Here is a 23,088-nt window from a genome sequence, read left to right on the forward strand (position 1 = left end):
CAGATATGAGCACATAGCCTCTATAATTGTAGTTTGTTGGCCCTGGTTTTTCTGAACAGCTTGCTAACAAATTGCTGTGCTGGTATTACATTGTCTATTTCTATTTTTCTCTTTGTTCACAGAGTAGAAAATGATTCGTGCTGTTTTTATTCCCCTCTAGGTCTGCTTCACCTTTGAGTGCCCTGATTGGGAGAAGGTTCGTGAGGACGAGAAGATGGGCTTCATCATGACTGAATGTGGCCTCGAGGGAGCGAGCCTGAGGCTTGTGGGCCAGGGAGGGCCACGCAGCAACCCCGAAGAGTCTGGCCTCTCCTTCCACTCCGAAGGGGAGCCATCTTGTGACGCACTGCTTCTGCTTGAGATCAAGACAGTCTGGTTCAATTTTGCTGCCCCTCCACGCACCACCAACACGCACCGCACTGACTTCACGAGGTATTCTTGCTGCTGTCACCTATGGCACTGGCTGCACGTGATGGCCTCTGGCCTTGGAGGCAGGGCCCTTCTGAAGTGTACATTCGGTATCCAGGTGTTGACTGCTTGAGGTATTTCTGTATTGGGGCTTGCATGAGGAAAATGAGCAGTGGTATGTCTTCTTACAGGTTGGACTGGCATCTGTTAAGCACAATGACACCATCTATAAATGCCTGGCTCAAGCCATGTGACCGCCTTCTAGTAGCTTTGCGCAAAGCTCAGCAGACAGAACAGCAGCGTCTCTGTGCTGTGCTTGCCTGGCTCATGGCTGAGGCAATGGATGCACAAGGCGGACATTTGCCACCCAGGGTAAGCATGGCGATTTGTCGATTGCGGGTTGAAGTGTAGTGAGTGGCGATTAGAAGCCTGGGGCATCACACCCTGTTCTTATTGTTCCTGCTTTATAGGGCAAGCAGCTTTATGGAAAGTTGACGCCCCTGGCCAGAGCTCTTCAGGTGAGCTTGTTTGTGCAGGTTTGTGGGTTCTGGAGTGCTGCCTCTACACTATTGCTATTGTTTTGGTGTCAGACCCTGGCACCATTACTTCAGTACTGGGAGCTAGGGAAGTAAAAAAAATTCCCAGTTCACTTACATATTTGTCTAGCTATTTATCACAAAAAAATATTTGTTTGTTTACAGATTGTGCAGGCCACTTTACTGCTCCCATCTGTGTTGGCATGTGCGTGCAGCTATGTCACTGTGTTCTCTTGGGCAATACCTGTAGGAGGAGCCGTCGTGCCAGCTGCTGTCAGCGTTGTGCCGCTTCTTGCCTGATGCCCCAGCACCAGAGGAGAGCCTTGGAGCTCAGAATGTGCCCCCGCTGGGCACCCTTCGACGGGGCCTGCTAGCACTGAGCCGCCAGTGGAAGCACCTGCTGTACATGCCACTCCTGGTGGAACAGAACAGCCGGCTGCGCAAGTGCATCCGGCCGGAGCCAGCACCACTGCTGCGCGTGCCCCTGCGCGAAGACGATGAGCCCCAGCAACCCGATGAGACTGCCTGTCTGCTCGCTGAGGACGCTGGTGTCACCCAGGCTGCCAGGGTGGGTTGTCTGCACTTGTGTTGGCAAGCAATGGCAAATCGATGGGTGATTTCCTGTGACAGTGACCGACATTATACAAGTATCCCTAGTTTCTTGGGAAGCAGCCATTATTTTAGCTGGACATGATGCCTCTGTTCTGAATCAAGTTGCAGTCACCCTGAACTACTGCTCAGAACTGGAAAGGTCTGCTGGACAAAGTCTGCTGACCCCTGCCTTGTACTGAATTTAATTCCTGAAATGGGACATGATTTTACCGCATAGAGTGATGCAATGGGTAGTGCTGTTCCCGGAGTGTCTGCTGACTACTTACTGTGGCAAAGGCTTTTGCTTACAGGCAAGCCTGCACCCATAGAGACAAGAAATGCAACTGTATGATGCTTTACTCAGTAGAGCAACATGTGAAAACAAGTGATGGGATTTTGAGAAGGCAACTTGCACCCTACTTTAAGCCATAGGGGCATGTTTCGATGGAGGCAAAATACAAGAACTAGAGGTGTGCAAATATTCGATGATTTCTAATATTCGGTTGAAGAGTAAGGTGTTTGATATTTGATTCTATCAGGATGTTTAATATTCGAAATCTCAAAATATTTGTCTCAAGCATATAACGCTTCTGGAATGCTTACTTCGTGTGGTTCCAGTTCAGCATACCTCCTCCGGAATGGCACCGTGGCGTGCACGAAGCCAAAGCCTCGACTCCATGGACACTTCCTAGGCATGCGCACTGCGTGCCTGTGCACCCGCCTGTGTGCCGGAGCTGGTATGCGCATGCATGTGGCAGTAGACACGAGGAGGCGCAAGCACGGCAGCCAGATTTGCACCTTTAAGGTGTCTGCCCTCATTAACCGGTGTGTGCACGCGCTGGAACCGGCACGGGGATGTGCATCGATTAGAGGATGCACGGCTTCCTTGACTTCCATGGGACAAATCTGAGCTGACAGCAGCTACTGCAGATGCTCTTCTCTGCGTGAAATTGTAAGTGCAGCAAAGAGTGCAGGGGAGGATGCCATTATGAGACATGTGGAGATGGGTGCCCCTTTGTGAACCCCTGACGTGGGTCGCGCTGGGTCGATTGGAAGGTCTGTACGCTTAGCAAGTGACAATGGAGTCACCACTGAAAAGCAACAGCTGTGCAACGGCACAGTTGCAGTCAAGAGCGGTGGTTGGAGGTCCCACAAATACAATAAGTCTCACACCTCACAAATACGTCGCCACCGCTAATAGGTCGGCTCCCTCAATTTCTGATGGCCATCTTTGCAGTAAGTCAACAGCTTCAATGTGTTTGACAAAGCTTCAATGCACTCTGCGTTTCTTTTTCTTTTTTTCATGTAATACCTTTTGTGTTAGAAAAATATGTGGTTTTTAAAATGCTTATTGTGCCATTCAGCCCTTTTTAGTGTACCAGAACTGTTCAAAATATTCACTTTGAAATTATTCAAAGAAAATGCCTTTTTACTTCAAACCAAAAAAAAACAACACTATTTCGCACATCCCTAACAAAAATGTCTGTGTACTGTGTAATGTCGGTGCACATTAAAGAACCCCAGGCGGTCTAAATTAATTTGGAGCCCCCACAACAGTGTCCCTCATAGCCTGAGTGGCTTTGAAGAGTTAATACTCCATAATACATTACATTGTGGAATATGTTCCAAATGTAGTTTATTAGTCTGATCTGGTATTAGAGTAGGAATATAGTCTTTGTTGGTAGAGAGTACAGCTCATAGTGTGAATTTTATTAGGCTGCTACAGTATGCTAGGCAGCTATAAGTATTATTGTGTCAATAATTGCGTGCTTTTATATTGTTGATTATGTCCGTAAACTTGCTATTGCCACATGGAAAAGTGGAATATATTTTGAGGAGGCAAAATCTCATCCTGTGCAACATATGTGCTGGGCATCGGGCCATTTAATGCAAGCTGCTCTTTGTCTTTATTTTCAGGAAGCCAAGGCCAGCCGACCAGGAGCTTTCCCGCTTCTGGGTGCTCCTCTGGACTCCCCGCTGCATTACGGTGGCATGCTGTACCTTGGCAAAACGCTGGAGCATGGCATCTCCTGCATGGTGGCCAACAGCGGCCGCCTGCGGGGCTCCCGGCACAGTTTGGCCACATGGAGCTTCTCTAGCGTGGAACCCATTCTGCGCTCATCTCTGGACCCAGCCAATGACGACGAAGACCTGTACAACTGGATGGCTCGCCAGAGGGGCCCTTCATCTCCCATGGACTCACCGTCAAGCCGCAGCGCGCCTCGTGACTCAGGGGTGCCCACTGGGGGAATCCCTGACGCTCAGACTGTCTTTGAGCCCCTCCTTGAAGCACTGGGGGCATGTGCCCTGGGGTTGCAAACACCGGGGCCACGGCTTGCACTTTCGGCCCTCACAGAGCTCCTTCGGGTCGACCTTGTAGAGTCTGAGAGTCCTGACCAGCCACAGAGGAGACGATCCAAGCCGGGCCAGAGGCTCTTTGTGGACACAAGCACAGACACGCCCGCTCTTGTGTGTGACCGGCTAACCTTGGAGCTTGACATGCGGCATCCAGGGAGTCCTGGCACATGTGCTCACATTGCAGTGGACATGCAGTATGTGGCTCAGCAGGTGAACATGCCGCTACTGCGTCTGTTGCATCAGTTCTCGAGCATGTACGAGAATGTGAAGGAGACGCGGCTGGAGCTGCAATGCCGCAGACCTCGGGCTGACTCGGCGGTTGTGCAGCAGCCAGGTCTTGGCGGTAGCCAGGAATCTGTGGCTGTCGCACGGCCACCTGAGGCAGGAGGCGAAGGTACAGCCACGCCCCGCTGCTGGAAGACCATGTGTTTCCTACTGGACCTGTATGAAACCATGCCACCTTCTCAGGCCTTAGCTGATCGGTAAGCATCAGTTATGCTTTTACCTTAGTGCTGTCAGAATTATAGTGCCAACCAGTTATGAAAATGTGTGAATTTTATTTGAAGCCTTATATAATGTATAACTAGTTCTTTTGTGCTAATGACAGCTTGGCTTTCTTCATATACAAGCAAACACAAATTTCTGTGAGCCAAATCTCTGGCTTGCCATGCCAGGCAAACCGGTACTTTGTTCAGTCCATTTTATGCTTGCAGTGGTGTTATATAAGGCTTGTTCAAAGGCTTTCAATCTTCAAGGCTTGATGCGAGGAATTATGCTGTGGCAGCGAGGCCATGACACAACGCGAGAAAAAACTTGGGGTCTTCTTAACCGCATTTTTAAAGAATAAAATACTGCTATAATGTTTAGGTTTCCTGCTGTGGTGTCTATGATTAGTGTCTAATATTCTTGCAATTTCCTCGCCAAAACTCTGGTTAGAACCGGTTCCATTGCCTTTATATGGCATGCATGAGTTTGAACTGATGGAACCCAGCACAAGAGACTGGCAGTTTAGTGCATGCACTGTTTTTCTGCACTGATGGCATACTACTCTAATGCAGTGGCCATCGAAGCTGATATGTTAGCGCCACCCGAATAAAAGTTGATGAAGACAATGATATCCAAACCCAGCGCAAGACTGGCAGTTTAGTGCGTGGGGTGTTGTGCAGTGGTGATGGCGTAGTGCTCTAATGAAGTGGTCAGTGAAGCTGATCTGTTCGCTCCAGCCTGGGTTCGAAACTCACTTTGGAAGAAATTTTATATAAGAAATTTCATTTTTCTTTCTTTCCTAATGACGTAGGCACTGCTGATGGCGTCATGAGGTCACGTGGGTTTTTGGTCCGTTCCTCTTAGACAGATCGCCGGATTCTCTGACTGATGAGCCATATAATGCTTTAGCATTAAAATCTGTCTATCAGTCCCTCTGAAGCCTGGGCTGGCAGGGTACAAAGTGGAGGGAGAGAAATTCCTCTCCACTTTCATGGAGAGGGGAAGAGAGAGGGAAAGTGGGAGAGGAAAGATCAAAAGAGGGTGGGAGGGGAGGAGTGGTGGAGAGGGGGTATGGCATGTCGCACTGTGACATGCCAGGATAGGATCAGGAGAGTGGAGCAGCGAGGGGGGTGGGGAGGGGGGGGGGGGTGGTAGGCCGTGACACATGGTGATTGATGGATGGGATTACCCCTTTCACCTTTCAAATTTAACCTTTGTATATTGGGGCAGAAATAGTTTTACTACTAGTCATTTTTAGGATCGCTGGGTTTTGCTCAGGTTTGTACGCAAAACCTAAGCTGCCAAAATTAATTTCGAGTCTAATTGTGTGCATGCGTGGAAAAGGTGTGGAACATGCACAGGCAGGTCAGTCCATGTCCTGTGTCTTTTTCCTTCTGTGTGCAGTGTTTCGCTTGGTTCTGACTGAAGTATGGTTACTAGCGCTAAAGAACACAAGGGACAGCAAAAAGATACCGGCGGTACAAGCGCTAAAACCAAAAGCACCAACTAGCCTGTCTTTATTCTTTAATCATGCTTGGTGCTGAATTCCCCAGCACTATGTGCTTAGTTGTTTACCTATGTGGTTAACAGGGTTGTATAGTGTCTTACTGCAGTTAATATTTCCATCTTCACACCTCTGTCTTGGTATTTTTGCTTACACACAGTCAGTGGACATCTGCTGACTTATTGTATTTTTACTGGCATGTTCCTCTACTTACACGCAGGTTTACGATATCAGTTGGAGAACACAAGCTCGATGTCTCTGAAGGCTACAGAGGTAATGGCAAGTATGAGCACCTTCATGAGCACCGTGTAGACATGGAGAATGGAGATGCTCAGGGCAGGCAGCAGCAACACCACCACCAGCGCCAGCAACACCAGCACCAGCAGCAAGAACGCCCCAGTCATAGAGAAATGCCTCGTCCAGCAGCCACTGGCAAGTGCTAAATTGACTTTGGTTGATCTGCTGGTGTTATCAGCTGCAGCTGATGTTCTTAAGCATGAATAGCCTTGTTCAAATATATCTCCCTTTCCTTTTGTGTACTGGGTTTGCACCATTGCATTTTTTTTTTTTTGTGGGTTGTCCATATAGTGCGATGCTACCCCTGGCACATAACCTTAACTTCCTTCCTTCCAGCTTCTGAACGTGTGTCACTGGCAGTGTTTGCCATGGGTCATGTGAAAAGGATACGGCTCCTGGCCATGCTCAGTGGGCTGAGACTTGAGGCTGAGCTGTCTGGACTGCAAGCTAGTGGTACACACAAGGTAAGTGACGTGCACATAGAGCACAGCTGAAACCTTTGCATACTATACTTATTCACATGAGCAGGAGCAAAGAGGGACAGTGTCATAGCATGTAGCATTTGCTGATTTGAGTTAGTTTTCAGTGTGAGGAATATAGTAGAGCCTTTTATCATGATGTCTACTGAAGGGCACAACAGAAACCAAGCAAAAAACCTCCCATGTTTAACTTGTACAGTGGGGGGTCAAAAAAGAATAGTGACAGTTGTAGTGTGCCTCCGTAACTGTGGTCACACACATGCCCATCTGTATGCAGTTCTCCTTGGCTAGCATGTGAATGTGGAATTTTTGGCTACATGTTATGGCAAAGGCAACGCTGTTCAATACCAAAGAGAAATTACTATGTGCAGCTATTGCCAAGAACTTTTACATGCAAGAAGTATGACAGGCTGAAGATTAACCCTTTGGCATGCTGTGTACACAATTTTGCACAAGGCAACTCTCAGCCTTTTCTGAGTGTGGGCTGCATTCAGCAGTGATTTCTTTGTTTGAGGTGATATTCACATCCTTCATCTCACAAATTAGCTGTTCTTTTTTATTATGTTGTGAGAATGCAGTAAATAATTCGCAAAACAGTAAGCACCGCCACAGCACATCGCCCGCCATTTTTGAACGAGCATATTTTGCCACCAGTTGTATAATATAATTTTTTATTACAATGTCAAGTGTAATGTGCACCTTTAAGTAGGAATTATTTCCTTGAGTCTTTGGTTGTTTACTTGATAATTTGCGGCATTTCGATGTTGCTATTTTCATCAATTATGACAATTTTAACGAAATTTTGGACATCCCTGCAAGCAATCAACTGCTGGTATTTTGCACTGGAAAACTAACGTACTGTCTTTCTTAAAAGGCTTGGGTGTACCATTTAGGTGGAAAAATATTTCAATTTAGTGGGAACAAAGAACGGCAAATTAAAGGGCTAACTTGTCATTTTGCGGAAAAAGCACAAATCCTGACAAACAGTAACTCATTGTTCAAGTAGAACATGTAGCCCTTCCTATCATACCACTGAAAACTCAAGAACAGTTAATAAAAATTATTTGTGTAATATGCAGTTAAACCTAGACATAACGAACCTCCATATAGCGACTTCGACGATATTAAGTGTTTTAAATTCCCCATTTCCACCTCCATTGAAGCAGGCGTATTTGTAAACTTCATATAACGGAGATGCTTCAGCAGTTGACCACGATATAATGAACTCACTACGCCGACCATATATTAGCGATAGCTAACGCTGTTACTTCAAATATGGTGCCGAACCACGCAAAATTTTCTTGATGATAACATATGAACTGACACGAGAGCAACAACTATGATCGCCACGTGCGACTGCAGTTGACACAACGTAATGTACTCTAGTGTCGTCAGCGCATCTACATGGTGAGCGCAGCAGTCTCCACAGCTGTAGCTTTCATGAGGTTACATCATGTGGCACTGTCTCAAAAGCAAACAATAGGATGTAGAGAACAAAGGTACGGGATGAGCAGTACACACCCATTGCCACCACTTGGTTGCTTGCGTTATTGCAGCACCGATAGCTGTCGAGTGTCGGGAAGGAAGGTGGTGAATAGCTCTGGCAACATGAGGCGAAGAGTCTGTTTCCTAGGGCAACGGTGGGCAGGCAGGCCGAGAGTGGGGAGACATGGAAAGAGGCAGCATGTGACCACATATATGCTCTCCTGCATATGTAACGAAAAATTGCCAACTTTCCGTTATATTCAGGCTTTACTGCATTGCAGTACTTTTAAAGACTACAGGCACCATCACCTCAAAAAAGAAGGCATAGAGATATAGGCAGCTTATTTGGTGGCTCCCTTGAAACCTAAGCTTGCATCCATATCTGTTCTATGACAGGAGACACTTCGTGATGGAGGTCACCAGAGTGAGTCGTCCGCCACGGGTCGCCTTGGGCCAGCCAGCGTGGTCCTGTTGGAGGGCCAGCCGCCCAACCACCAAATGGTTGTCACCATGGCCGTGGGCACATCACAGGCACTGGCTTCGAGCCGGGGCTGGGGCCCTACAGCGCGACACGCTGCCCTGATATCAGTGGGGGCAGTGCACATTGACATACCCCAGCACCCTGTCGTGCTCCACAGCATGGTGACCCGTTCGAGTAAGCAGCTGTCCACAACCCTGCAGGAACTGCGCCGCAGTGCCCCGGGACGTACAACACAGCGGCCGCCTGTTGAGGAAACCACTCTGGTAAGATGAAGTAGCATGGAATTTAGCTTTGAAGTAAGGGTTGGTACGCTGGCATGGTTTTGGGGCTGCTAATTTAGAATATGAGTATGTGATCTTTGATGGTGCTGGGACAGGACAGGATGCAGCTTTGAAGCCTAATTTAATCTTCTATGAATTCGGTTTAGCATCAAGGAAGCTGGTGTCATTTCTTTCGGCAGACTGCCTCTCGCTTCTAGCTTTTACCATGCGAATCAGTATATGTGTTGTTCTTGGCGCCACTTTAGTGCTACAACTGGACATGAATTTCACTAGGCTGTATTCAGGTGTCAGTCTTTTATCTGCAGCTGTTTTTTATCCCCGTGTCCATAGGCATTTGGAATTCCATAGATTTCAGTATGCATTACAGTGCAATTTCCATAACACTATCGATTGTTATTCCCCATTTCTTTACAGCGAGTTTTCGCTATGTGTTCCTTGCGACGTCCTCGTGCAAGCAAGATGCAAGGAACTGGAAAGAGAGGAGCAGTAGGTTTAATTTCAATTCTGGCCAAGTAGGCTTAGCACCAGGCTTCTGCAGCTGGCTTTTGCAGTAAATGTAGTTTTGCAGTAATTTCACGCTTTTGGTTTAGGCATACACAAAAGAAGCACTCCTGCAGTGTATAATTTTTCTTGTCAGCTCTGAAGGGCTCTGCGTAAAATGTTTTGAAGCATGAAATGTTCAAGAACGGCAACATTCCACAGCTTTCATTAATGGTGACTTCGAATCGCAGATTCGGACCGGTCTGCCCACTCCGCGGCAGAGCTCCTGAGTCTGGCGAAGAGCATGCGCCCCAAATCTGTGTTTGAAAAAGCAGAGCACGGAAGGGGTGCTTGCACACTGCTCACGAAGAAAATACCTAGTGTTCCTTCCACTCTTTCACGCGTGTCGTCTGGTGCAGAACAGGAAAGAATGAGGTGCCAGAAGGAAGCGTGCTTATCCGGTTAAATCCACCAATTTCAGCTGTGCAGTCCAGATTGCACCACGGAGCGATCTCAGCTCAGCGGCTGCTCTCAATTTGCCATTGGAAGAACCAACTCACGATCCTGATCTGCCGTCGGAATGGCCTTGCTCCAAAAAGAGCAGAAAAAGTTGATTCGGAAGTACTCCCAATCTGATACTGGAATTCATCACGAGGCACAGTAATGAACATGAAATGAAACCCAAAATCTGTTTGGGACAGAAGCCACTGAAATTGCGCTATGATAAAAGATGCTTGCCTTGAACTGGCAGCCTGCGTAGTGCTATTGCGGTGCTTGAGACTGCTTAGTCACTTATAGAAGCACTGCTGCAGTAGGTCTAATAGGAGCTTGCCAGTGAATACCCATGCTGCACGTGCACGAGAAATGGCAGTAAATGCTTAAGGCCTTAGGTTTGTTAACACCATTATTTTCAGAATGTGTGCTGCACATCCAGATTTCATGTCGTTATATGAAATTCATGATAACGATAACGCCTCCAAGGCAGTCAGAAATTTTACCCGAATGTAAACAGTGCTAATGAGCATAATATCTCGGCAGTGTTTTCAAGGGTGATATAAAAATTATTTAGCAGAAAATACCGCTGTTCTTGCTTGACAGGTCAAAAAAGTCATAAACTCTTGTGCAAGTTCACAAGCCTATTGGAAGTACTCTATCGGAAGTACTCTTAAAAATTGCATCCTTCACATCGAAAATGCAGTAGAGGTGCCTCAGCTGACTGAAAATGATGAATAAATAAACCATTTGCTACTGGATAGGAAGTTGTTGCTAAAGAAGTTGCATGCTTTTCTACATGTGGAATCGTGACGAGAGTACGCATTGCTCGGACGACTGAGTTATGGTGAACTCATTAGGTCGCGACTGGCAGTAACGCTGAGGCAATTAAATTTGAGTGTGTGGCACTGCACAAATGACATTAAAACTTAAGGCAATGAGCACTTAATAGCATTAAATTTGTAAGTGTGGCACGGGTATTACATAACCTGACCAAGTTATTTAGCATATCCCCAGATGGCACCGGGCTACCCACCGCTGCCCATTACTCTGTGCTTAGAAGTGCGGTGGCAGTTCTTGCTTTCTTGGGGTAGTGCATCCATCACTACATCTAGCCCACCAGCCATTCCAGATAGCCTGGCTATGCACCTCGCTGAGCTGTCATTGCATTTTTATAGCAACTGTTTCGTCACGGTGCGATGGTGTTTCCCTTTTCTTCTGGCCGTGACAGGGGAGCCCCATGCTCCCGGCAGTGAATCCGCGTCCTGCGCCTCCCGTTGTGCGGCTTGACCTGGTGCTGGAGGGACTGACAACCGGAGCAGCACTGCTGCCCTCTCTGCGTGCCCACTATCACATGGGGCCCCTGACTGGCACCGGTTGCACGGGGGCCCAGGCTCGCTTCACTGTCCACCTGCCGCAGCACTCACTCAGTTTCAACACCAAGGTACTCAGAGCAGCTGGACACGTTTTGAGTGGCACTGTGAGACATTCAGAAAGAAGAGAGAGGGACTCCACTCTTAAAACCTTTGCGAAAAAGTTTTCGTGAAAACTGCATACATTGGTGCATGTTTTGAAGTGATTTGTGGGCAGCACGGTGCATACGGTAAAGCAAGCATTGCAGGTATTTTTTACAGGTCATATATCAAAAGCTGGTATTGCAGATTCCCACCCTGCAAATAATGCTGTTGGTCTACTGTTGAAGAGTTTTCATTAGGATGTGGCAGGCAGTACTGAGAGATGTGAAAAGAAGCTATGACTGCTTTTTGCAATGCACTTTTCGTGGCATTACAGTGCACTCCAGCTTTTGTGAGCTTGTATGAAAGGTAGTGGAATAAAATATGGCATATTTGCTGGTTGCAATCACACACGGGACAAAGGGTAGCAAACTGCTAAGAAGGATTTATATTTTCCCATGCTTAAGCATTCAACTTGCGCAGTAAAATGTGCTATACATTAAAATCCGTTTAATTAAGGTATACCTCACGTGGATAGCTAGCTAGTATGGCTAGCTATAGTGCTTGGACACAAGCACCTGCGAACAGATTGGTGGCGGGGCATGGCGGGGTGGCATTGTACGCTGGCACCCCAAGCAATAGGAGGGAGAAGTAGTCTCTTCTCTGGGTGTGTCAGCAGCTGCGAGTATGCTCATCGCATGCTGTGTCGAATGCTATGGTCTGTGCATTAGGAGCACCAGTGAAGTTTTTCTTTTTTTTTTTTTGCCATGTGCAGCGTGGTTAACCACTACTTTAGGAGAGACCCCTTCAGGCTCGTATGTGATGATAGGCACGTGCTAACCGAGATATTCGCAATGAGCCACTATGTCATGGGCAGGCACCAAACACGTGGGGTTTAATGGAAACTGAGTCTGGGATTTTATGCGACTGCACATCCTGAGCAGAACTACCGCTTGAGCGAGTATACCTTAACAAGGTTTTTACTGTATGTGATTTTCCACTCTTGTAGGGAACATGAGAATGCATGGCTAGGGCTGTGCTTAGTGGCACGTGCGTTAAGCCTGAAAACTGGCCCTCTGGCGTAAAGAAGGAGGCAGGACACAGTGGCTGGGGGCATTGTCTAGTGTGCTAGCATGCCCAGCGGACAGGCTGCCAACAGCGCTTGACGGGTGGCTTCAACGATAGAAGTTTGCTTTGTTGCTGTAGACATGGGTGGCTTCAACGATAGAAGTTTGCTTTGTTGCTGTAGACATGTGCTTCTACAACATCGTGCGCAACATCCTTATTCTCACTTGGCTTTAGTTCATTGTGTGCATTGAATGTAGCCGCTCATCTGGCTCTCTGCAGGTTCCCCCAGCATGTGAAGCCAACCTGCCGTCACGTGCCAGTGTGGAGCTCCCACCTGTGCAGGTGGCGGCCGAATACCTGCAGGACCCTGGTGGGCCTTCGCAGAGGGACGCCGATGGTGTTGTACTTCGTCGGGGCTCCTACCTCAGTGCCTTGGCCGAGATCGGCACGTTCGAGCACAGCCTCACCACCGACTTGCTCAACCACCTGGTGCTCGTGCAGAAGGTCTTTATGAAGGTATGTGTACCCTGTTTCCCTCTTTCGGGACTCGCACGTGGCCACTCTCATATAATGCGAGCAACCGCTTTAGTAGCCATTTTGCCAGCACAAGCTCATGACAATGTTAATAATAGCTTGTCATTAGGTGGGCCACTAGCTTGCACGCCCTGAAGCTTTTCACTTGTTATAAAAAACACAGTTGAAGCTACTTCTACTTAACTTGTGAAGAAGCATCTGTCCTACAGTCATAGCTGAGTAATTTGACTACAAAGGATTGTGAAATGATGGAGACGCCGTGGTGGCTCAGTGGTTATGGCGCTCGGCTGCTGACCCGAAAGACGCGAGATCGATCCCGGCTGTGGCAGTTGAATTTCGATGAAGGCGAAATTCTAGAGGCCCGTGGACTGTGCGGTGTCAGTGCATGTTTAATGAACCCCAGGTGGTTGAAACTTCCGGAGCCCTTCACTACGGCGTCCCTCATAGCCCGAGTCGCTTTGGGACATTAAACCTTCATAAACCAAACCAAACCATTGTGAAATGAAGTACGTTCTGCGGTAGATGCAGCTACCAAAAACCTGTCATTTAAGGGAAGTTGAATTCATCCAGTTTCAGTGTCATCTGATGAACAACTAGGTGTGTCGCAGCACAAGGAACTGTGGTCCTGTGAGTGAATTAGAATTTGTGGTCACTCTTATTATAGTCTGCAATGCACTTGTGGTAGTCATAGTGTGGGTTGTGCCCTTTTAAGTGACTATGGGAAAGGCACCGTTTTAGTGCATTATGCAGAAAGCCTTACTTTCTCTATTGGCTACTAGATGTATAACTTGTTACCAATACTGGGTTGCCATTGCTTTGCTGAAAAAGCTGCAACTGCACCTTGCGTGCGTGTTGATAATCACACTGGGCGTGACTGTTTTAAACCAAGTAAGCATGCCCTCTAGCTGCAGTGCAGGTGTGACATTCGGTCCTTTACCACAAAATGTTGGGTAGCTGCAAATCTGGTCTTCATGTGCAGAGAGCAGTGTGCTTCTCCAGCACAGTATATCTCGCGTTGCATCAAGCAACAAGGAAAAAGTCTTTTGCTATACCTTGCTGGGCTGAGGGGCTTACATACCTGCCATAGTGGGTCAGTGGCTTTGGCGTTTGGCTGCTGATCCCGAGGTAGCAGACTTTATCCTGGCTGTGGCAGCCATGTTTTGATGGAGAAGAAATACAAAGTTGGCTGTATGCGGTGCAATGTCAGTGCTCTTTAAAGAACCCCAGGTTGATCTGAATTGATCCGGAGCCCTCCACTATGGTGTTCCTCATAAACCATGTGTCACTTCGGAACTTTAAACGCCACAGTTTACCATTTAGAATTTTGATAGGCTCATATCTAATTGGAGCATCAGGGACTATATTTCCAGCCTTTACTGTGCTATGATTTTTTTCTTGCTTAATGCAGCATTCAGCTGGATGCCTCATTGCAGTTATGAGCATATGCTGCTGTTGCTGCATTTCTGCTAAATATCCTAGAAAGTGTAATCGCTAATCAGTTCATGATTATTGATGTCATGCACCAAGTCCCGCCCTTTCCTTGGAAATGTCATGGATATGCATTTTTGTGCATGTCATATTTGGTAGCATTTAAAGTGCAGACAAGTGCATTTATTCAACAGTTTTCAAAGGAATCTATAGCACATTTGCCGAGTCTTCAATCTGTGGCAGTGCTTGAGACATCCTATGTGATGTGCAGTTCGTGTTTAGAGGAAGTGTATCTAGCTGAATATTTTTATCCCTTTTTGTTTGTCTGTGTCCAGTTTCAAAGTTGCAGCAGTTAGGTGGAGCCAAAGTTTGTTCCTTCAGAATGCTGCCTCTGGTGTGCGGTGATGAGAAGTGTTTTCGTCTCGTAATCTTCCAGGAGGTGAACGAGGTAGTACAGAAGATGTCCGGCACACGGCCTCTGCGCCTGTGGGAGGGGGCCCCTGGAGGTGGCACGCTGGGCAGTGGAGGCCAGCTGCTGTTCTCACTGCAGCTGAGGCTGAAGGGCATCCGACTGACAGCCACCACGCCAACAGCCAGTGCAGTGCGCCTGCAGACTGGAACCCTCGACCTGCAGCTTTCCAACCGAGTGCAGAATGCCTCACGTGCGGTCACAGCCATGAAGCTCTTTGGCAAGGGCCAGGTGGACCTCAGTCTGGCGCTTGGCCAGCTTGTCAAGGTAGGCTGTCGGTAACTGAGCAACCATGCAAGAAGTTACCATACTGAGGCTGATGGCTTGCATCATACGAAAGCCATATTTGTTGGGCATAAGGAATTGAGATTAGCTTTGTTAGTCTCTGTGCCTTCATTTTTCTTTTTTTCATTCATTGGAATGACAGCCGCTATCACACTACTAGGGATAGTAAAAACCTCCGCCTAATACGAGGTTTTAAAGCGATAGCATCAGAAGCCCCATGGGGCTAAAATGCACCGTTGGTCATAAAATTTGACCATTTTTGGAAGGAAGGGATGAAAAGTGCTTCTGCAAAGTGTGTTTCTGCAGTTTTTTTGGTTGCAAATGTCATTCTACACACGCGAGGAGTAAAGCGTAGGTGTGCCCATGACCGGATTTGGCCTGTTTTAGTAAAGTGATCCCATAACAGTGATTATAATCTTTGTTGAGTGTGAAGAACAGTTTCAATTTCATGTGTTCATTTTCTTGCAGAACACATTGTTTGAAGAAGCAGAATTTCAGCAGTTTGCTTTCTTCAAGACCCGAATATGCTTACGCAACGCACTTCAGGTATGTAGCCTGAACGTCATGCTAGTGTTTGTAAAGTAGAACCAGCAGCACTTAATTACCACCCACGTGTTCTTTTTCAGGATGAAATGATCTCCAGTCAGTACGATGACAAGGAAGCTGTTCTTATCACAATGAACCGACCTATGATCTACTTTCAGCCCATTGCACTTGATAAAGGTATTTGTGGGGGCACAAGCTTGGTTTCATGAAGACGAAAAACAGTGTTCAACATGACTACTGTAACCTCTTTTGCAGCTGTTCTAGTTTGGCTCAATTACAAGAATGCCTATGAATACTGGAATGAGCAGAGGGGCAGCTTGAACAAAGAGGTGAGCGAATTGATTTCGGCAAACTGTGTGGGCCTTCTGTTTGCCTCTCACGTGAAGGAAATGACGGTTGTTAGTTCTCACAGCCTTGTAAACATTGCAGTACTGCAGAAGTTCTATAGTGCAAATGGCATTAAATGACTCATAATCACTCTAGGAATTAAAGACGTCATTTTCAAGTTGTTTCGACCCTTGGTCTTGTAGAAAAAAAGACTACACATCTGTACCATTGACCTTATAAAAAAGACTCAAATGTTCCATACCTCAGTCTTTTCGACATATTAGAAAACGTGCATTAGAACTGAAAGCTGCTTAGAGAAATGTTACGTGGCAATTGATTGGTGGGAAAGGCTCGGAAACTCAGTTTTTCAAAAAAAATTTTTCCATCAAAATGGGCCGTATTTAACTATTTATCCACACTTGTAAAAGTGCAGAGAACACAAAGGAGACTTATTAGCGAAAAATAAAGACACGCTGACTTATTTGTTTATAGTTTTGTACTACTATTCAACATGCAGAAATATGGTATGTGGTGGCACCGTTGTCCGATCCAGCATTTGAAGCAAGTGGAACGTGTGTCACGCTGTCCTACAAAGGGTTAACCATTTTGTAGGGGACAAATATGTTTTTCACGCTTTTCTGCGGCTGACAGTCCAAATAGCTGACCTCACCTTGTGATCGCGAGCACTACCAAGCACAAGCTGACCATGGTGGGCTGTGCTCTTGAAAAGAAAGGAATTCATCATGTGCTGACACAAAAAGGCGTTTATTGCTCTTACAGCAGTAATACTGGCTAGCAGCAAAACACGCTTATGAGTGTTACAAGCAGCATTTGCCCATGGTAGGGCAGGGGAGACATTCCGACTGTGGACGGGACGAGCTTGTGGGGTATGTTTTCATGAGGCTTCATCCCGCTGGTAGAGAGTAGAGCTGTGCACATGATAACTGCCTGATGCTGAAGACAGAAAAACCTGCTTCCCTAGCACCACCATGCACGCTGGTCATGCAGCAGCGATGCAGGTGCCCTCACTTGATAGTTCGAATAACTAGGGGAATTTGCCCTCATGGCGAAGCTGTACCTAATGGGTTGGAGTACTGTTTTAGTGTTTTAGAGCAAGTATATAACCTATTCTTCTCGGACAGTATTCTTTCAATTTTGAAGCGAAAAGCTTCACTACGCTAATCAACACCGCGCTTCGCGCGAGCCGGCGTATGTCGGAGCACGAGTGACGTCACGCACGGCGCAGGTTGCCGCCGCCGACTCCATCACCTGACCTTTTGCTGCTGCCGTGCGTGACATCACGCGCGGTGCAGGTGGCCACTGCTGTGCGCTATGTGTCATCGTTTGACGTTCGCCGCAAGCGCGTGTTTATCGCAAAGGCCGACTATATAACCGCTTGCCAGAGAATAAGCCGCGGAGCGGCTGCTTGCCTTGGCAGAAGATGCAATGAAAGAAGAAGACGCGGCTGGTGGTAGGTTAAGACGCTTGGCGAGACGTTTTTCACGTATACCTCGGGCGTCTCCGACACGCGCTTAGCTCTCCGCTCTTCATTCTTACGTAGACGGGCAGCCTCACGTCAGGCAGTTACTTTGGGGTTGGCAGCAGCTTCCTGTAGGCTCTGAAGATGCCGCTTGCTACACACGCGACCACCAGCCGCGTCTCGTCTTCCATTGTGCCTTCTGCCGAGGCGAGCGGCCGCGCCGTGGCTTATATCCTCCGCCGCGGGGCAGCCGCTAAGAGCGTAGCACATGCACCCTTCCTTTCCTCAAAATCATCGGCGTCTAGAATGTTGTCAATGCCAATGAGCACAATGAACGCCGACAGCTTTCGTTTCGTATATCCTGGATTAGCTGAGCTAATCCACATTCATTTTTTTCTACTGTAGAATCATGTGATATCTGAATGAAATTTAGCCAGTATGCACCCCGTGGGTTCAACTTGAAATACAAGTGCTGGTTATGAGTCATTTTTTTCGCTTGTTTTATCATTTGATTATCATCCCACTTAAATTTTGGTTTGCTCCTTTAAACAGACAATAGTTTTCATGTACACAGGAGCGAAAGGAATTTCCTAGCATGCTGAGATGTTTGCCAGTCTTTGTCTTTTGGTTATCAAGCCTCCTTTTGGCTATGGGTTACACTGCGACCTTGTAATATTTTTTGTAGTTGCTTTGGCACGGCCAGTAAAGGTGTGCTCAGAAATTGGTGTGAGCATTTTGCATTTCAGGGAGCAGGCAGTAGAACTGCTGTAAAGCCACTCAGTTAGTCAAAGTATGGCTTATGTGTTTGCCTGCAGGTACTGACGGCCACACAGCAGCTTTTTGAACGTGTGCCCCAGTTCCCTCAGTTGAGCAGCCAAGCACTTGGCACCCTTTTCCTCCAGCTGACAGTTCAGGACCTTGGCATCTGCATGCCTCTCAACAAAGGGGTAAGCAGGCGCACCATTATGTGCTAGGTACATTTGTGTAGGTGTTGCGTATGTATCTTTAATTTTTCACTCTTTCTCTTGCGCAGACCTTGACAAACAGCAGGCTATTTGATGCTGATGCCACACCAGCGGTAGTGGTGACTCTCGAGAACACACGGATTTCAGCGTGTTCTTGTGGCTCCCTTGTGAGCAAGGCCCGCTTCACAGGTAACTCTGCTTTTCAAGAGTCGATATGAACATCATGTGGGGCTCGTGGTCGTTGTACTGTGTGTTTGCAGAATTCCTCTTTAGGATCACATCTTGTTTGACCTAGACCAGGCAAGATGCTGAACACCGAAGGGTTTACTGTTCTTGACTACAGCAGACTACTGTTGTGATGAAGATGTTGACACCTTGTAAATCTGGTTAGTTTACAGACATGCCAGAATGCAAGGGTCTTGCAAAGACGTCAAGACTTTTGGTTAATCATAAATGAGCAAGATAAATCGAGTTGGTGTACGTTTTCTTTTGTATTTTTGAAGAAAAATATTTTCACAAATCCCTTGTGCATCACATCTATTGAGCCATTGAGTTCTCGATTTTAGTCTTTTGTGTAACAGTGGCTCTCTTGTACCATGGAACAATGTTCATTCAGTCTTTTCCAAGAACTTGTCACAACCCTCATGCTTCTCACTGCGTTTCTTTAGTAAGTAGAATAAGCTTAATTGCTTGTCACATTCTAGATTTCCCTGTATTCATCATTTCTTTGTCATTCTGCAGAAACGCATGCGTACAAAAACTCGTTTCATAATGCTCTTGTGGCGCCACTGCAGTTTGTGTTAACTTCCTGCAAGGGTGTGTGTCTGTTTTATTGTGTCTCTGGGAAACTGAACTGTTGTCCCCAAACTGTTCATGAGCACCTTTAAGGGTCTGTCTTGAATTGAGTTCATTTTATTCTTTATCATGCAAGGTTCTGCAGCTAGCTCTTCTTGTGATGCAGAAATAAGGTCATTATTTAACGTTAAAAGGCTCTAGTTTTGTTATATATTATCACGGAATGAAGGTGACAAACCGGGTAGTGGTGAGGGCAGGAGTGGTCACACTAAGTCTGCATTAAATCAAGCCATCACCTTGCGTCATGCTGTTATGTCGTGATCGGTTTGCTGTCACATAACAATATGTTTCATATGGTCACTTGATCTTTGAATAGCTTAGAGCGGGGTATTAAAAACTTATAATTTTGAAATGTCACCGTGGTGTTGGATTAGGGGAGGTGCATAAACGAGGCTGTCCTGCTGTGGAGTGCAAGTGATGAGAGCGTGAATTGGATTTCTGCCACCCACCAAGAGATTAGGCATAATTAGGCGAGCTACCGCTTGCACCATAGCCAAATGTACTGAGGACAAAATATTAGAAACACTGTCAGATGTATCGCTGAGCAGCTGCTGTCACAGCCCACACAATTTCAAACTTTCAGTGTGGGCAAACAGCCTGTTCTTTAGTGGCCTGCATTTTTCACAACGAGCATTTGATGTAAAGCACCACAGAGTGCTAGGTTTATTAGAATTAAGGCTTTAGCGATCTTCAGAAAATAAGGCAAACAGCTAGCAGTACGCGTTCACTCTGCCTGTGCCTTGCCCGAATCCGCCCAAGCATTTCACATGTTTCTGAGCACTGCGCTCTACATCCAAGGCCTCCCATTCCACACTACGGGCTGCAGTGCACTGTGCCAGGGATTTTAAATATTACCTATTCCAACACCATGATGTGTACAGCCTTTGTCAAAAGTTTAGAGCCCAAGGGGGCTTGCTTCTGGGCCGCGGCATGTGGCTCGTTAGGCATCCCCAACTTTCCACATTCTCTGGAAGGTGAAAAGAACTCTGTCCTCACCTCTCCAAAGGTTAGGACTTCCAGGGATGCTACAAGAGCTCTTCTACTCTGCTTAGAAACAAGCCACTTGTGCTCTAAACTTCTGACAAAGGCTGTACTTAATGTTGAATGTTGGCCTTACCCGGGGCAGGGGCTTGCACAAACGTTCTGACATTTCACGGATCACTGATTTTGTACAGGGCTATGCCTGCGCTTTGCGGATGAGTTTGAGGTGTCCATGGAAGACTGGAAGCCTGACCCTAATGATGCCACCACCACAAACCTGTGTGTTGTGTCTGAGGGCACCTATGAGATCTGCTCTCGCACTATTGCTGCACAAGCTGGCAGTGAGTTTCAAGCTTATGTCATTTTTTTCCCGTGCCTTTATGAGTCAAGACTGTAGTGTATTGTAAAACATGTTTCAGTAAAAGAAGTAAATGAGTAGGTGTGCTGCACCAGAAATACACTGATGCACCTGCTTTTTCTTCATTTAGTTATCTTGTTTTTTGTGTGGCAATATTTCAAGTATTAATTATCTGCATGTCTTTATTCTATCATTCATAGCATTCACCTAATTGTAGCAATGTCTTTTCTTTTTTCTTTGTAGGGTTAGAGGATAGATAAATGCTTTCTTACTCAGATTAGTGTTTTTATTTATTCAACAATGATAGTTGCTACATGCCATCGCCAATAATGTAAAAGAAAACACAATTGAAAGTTTTGACCACATGTTTAAAATTTTTAAGTGATTTCTTTTTTTTTTTTTCTGATGAGAAGCAGAATATTTTTTGCTTGTTGAGAGGCGCAATTGAAGGTTGTTTCTTGACAGGTTCTACTATTGTTGACAAATTGAACAGAGACATGACAGCAGAGTAGAAATAAAGATGCAAAAGCAGATTCAGTTGGCTACTTCTCACTTGTGATGTGTAATGACTGTGCTTTTAAGTGAGGAGTGACCGGGGCATTATTTAATGTCTGTCAGCTAACTTCTCTTACATTATATGTCATTATTTTTTCATGGTGGCGTAACTCGCTCATAATGACATTGTGTCAACTGATGGAAACTTGCATTCACATGCTGTTAGTGTGCAGCTTGTGGCTGCATAGCTTAGGGTTGTTGGCATGGAGGCTATTTCGGCCCTAATCTGTCTTTGCCAAGCTAAGGGCACATGTAGACTATTAGGCAGGGTCATACAGAATTTAGAACGGGGGTGGAGGTTGGAAGAACTTTGATGTTCATTTGGCTTTGTTAGGCAGATTGGATTCTCAGTGGCATGCTGCACGCAGGTAACGCCAAGTGGATTCTGAACGTCCAATGGCAGATGGAAGGCGTGGACATTCACGTTGACGTGGGCATCAGCAAAGCTCTGTCAGCGCTGTTCCGCACACTCACTGCCCTGACAGGGGAAGGAGACGAGGGTGAAAGTCCTGAGGAGCAAGCTCGGGCTGCCCAGGTAGTCAAACAATGCGCTTGTTGCACTTAAGGTTGTTTTTGAGGGCTTGCCATGTTTGCTTTTCATGATTTTGAACTTGGAGGCACGGGATTTAGCAAACACCAGTGTGCTGTCAAACAGCTGCAAATATACAAACAATATATGTCATTTAGTTTGACTGCGTTGCCTGCTTAACGAAAGTGCTAGTTGTGCCGCTAGCATTTTTGTCAGGCTGTGAATATATATCTTTTGCCCCAATGTCTTTGCTATTGTGATGTGCATTCAAAAAGTGATATGAGGAAATTTTCTGTGACACATTTTCTTTGAAGCAGCGAGTGCATTAGCCCAATTTATTGCCAATTCTTGACCACTGAGCTAGGGAAGCTTTTAACGGGACCTGCAGTGCTTTTAGGCTTGTGAAAATAGTGTTTTTCTGGTTTCAAAGTGAATTCGAAGCAAATAGTAATTTTCTTCTAATAATTTCAAAGCGAATATTTCTAATACTTTTGGCACACAAAAAAAATTGATGGCACAATAGGCATTTTTAAAACCATGTATATTCCTCTAAAACAAAAGGCTATTACATAAAGAAAAAGGAAGAGTGCACTGAAGCTTTAATACTTTATTTCAAAATTCTAAAAGAAAGCACCTCAAATAGATGAAATATAATGCTTACCTTCTGGGTAATTAAAAATATATCAAATACAGTAATAACAGCATAACAAAACAATATCATTGATAGAGCGAGGGGTTGAAACCCCAGAAGAAACTGCATACGATATTGCAACAGGGGCACCGAGAGAGATTTTGTAAAAATACTTTAAAAAAAATGACGTACTGCACTTCCAGGAAACAACTTACGTTTTTGACTAGCTGTATAGGTTGGTGGTGAGCAGGTATCTGCATGCAACTAATGCCATGTATGGGTACAGGTGGTTTCCTTTGGTCTTCCACCATGCCAAAGGGTTTGGGGATGGAAGGGGGTTTTCAGGTAGTCGGTGATTTTATTTGTGACCTGGCCAGTGGCTCTCATCAGAACTGAATTTAGTAAAGGTGACATGCAAAGTCACCTGAAGAGTCAGGTTGTGGGTGAGGATTGACGTATATACATAGTTTACTTATACATGGCAATACAAGGTACTCAAAACCAAAACCACACGAAGCAAACACTCAAAAAATAATAATTGCCTCTTCGAATACTTCGAGATTTCAAACATCGAATGCTTTACTAATTATTGGATATTCACACAAGCCCACTTTTACGCACTAGGAATCATGCATCATATTTCCTGTCCAGTTCACTCGTGTATGACACTAACATGAGGAAAATTGAAGCATTGGGCTAATGATATAGTCCTGAGATTTAAATGAGTGTACAACACGGCAGGAAT

At 46.1% G+C, this 23,088-nt stretch overlaps 1 protein-coding gene across 2 annotated transcripts in view; it reads left to right on the top strand.

Moving 5' to 3' along the window:
- Nucleotides 1-23,088, top strand: part of tweek (transmembrane protein KIAA1109 homolog tweek) — a 90,205-nt gene that overhangs the window by 44,290 nt on the left and 22,827 nt on the right. For both annotated transcript variants that reach the window (XM_077662788.1, XM_077662787.1), the window contains 18 exons: nucleotides 161-432; nucleotides 600-780; nucleotides 879-926; nucleotides 1,195-1,512; nucleotides 3,453-4,375; nucleotides 6,104-6,315; nucleotides 6,517-6,644; nucleotides 8,541-8,888; nucleotides 11,110-11,322; nucleotides 12,680-12,916; nucleotides 14,799-15,098; nucleotides 15,585-15,662; nucleotides 15,743-15,839; nucleotides 15,918-15,991; nucleotides 18,285-18,416; nucleotides 18,503-18,623; nucleotides 20,465-20,611; nucleotides 21,552-21,718. In XM_077662788.1, the coding sequence (XP_077518914.1) occupies nucleotides 161-432; nucleotides 600-780; nucleotides 879-926; nucleotides 1,195-1,512; nucleotides 3,453-4,375; nucleotides 6,104-6,315; nucleotides 6,517-6,644; nucleotides 8,541-8,888; nucleotides 11,110-11,322; nucleotides 12,680-12,916; nucleotides 14,799-15,098; nucleotides 15,585-15,662; nucleotides 15,743-15,839; nucleotides 15,918-15,991; nucleotides 18,285-18,416; nucleotides 18,503-18,623; nucleotides 20,465-20,611; nucleotides 21,552-21,718 (3,996 nt within the window). The remainder of the gene's footprint in view (nucleotides 1-160; nucleotides 433-599; nucleotides 781-878; nucleotides 927-1,194; nucleotides 1,513-3,452; nucleotides 4,376-6,103; nucleotides 6,316-6,516; nucleotides 6,645-8,540; nucleotides 8,889-11,109; nucleotides 11,323-12,679; nucleotides 12,917-14,798; nucleotides 15,099-15,584; nucleotides 15,663-15,742; nucleotides 15,840-15,917; nucleotides 15,992-18,284; nucleotides 18,417-18,502; nucleotides 18,624-20,464; nucleotides 20,612-21,551; nucleotides 21,719-23,088) is intronic.

This window comes from Amblyomma americanum, chromosome 4 (assembly GCF_052857255.1).
Source record: "Amblyomma americanum isolate KBUSLIRL-KWMA chromosome 4, ASM5285725v1, whole genome shotgun sequence".
Lineage (NCBI taxonomy): Eukaryota > Metazoa > Arthropoda > Arachnida > Ixodida > Ixodidae > Amblyomma > Amblyomma americanum.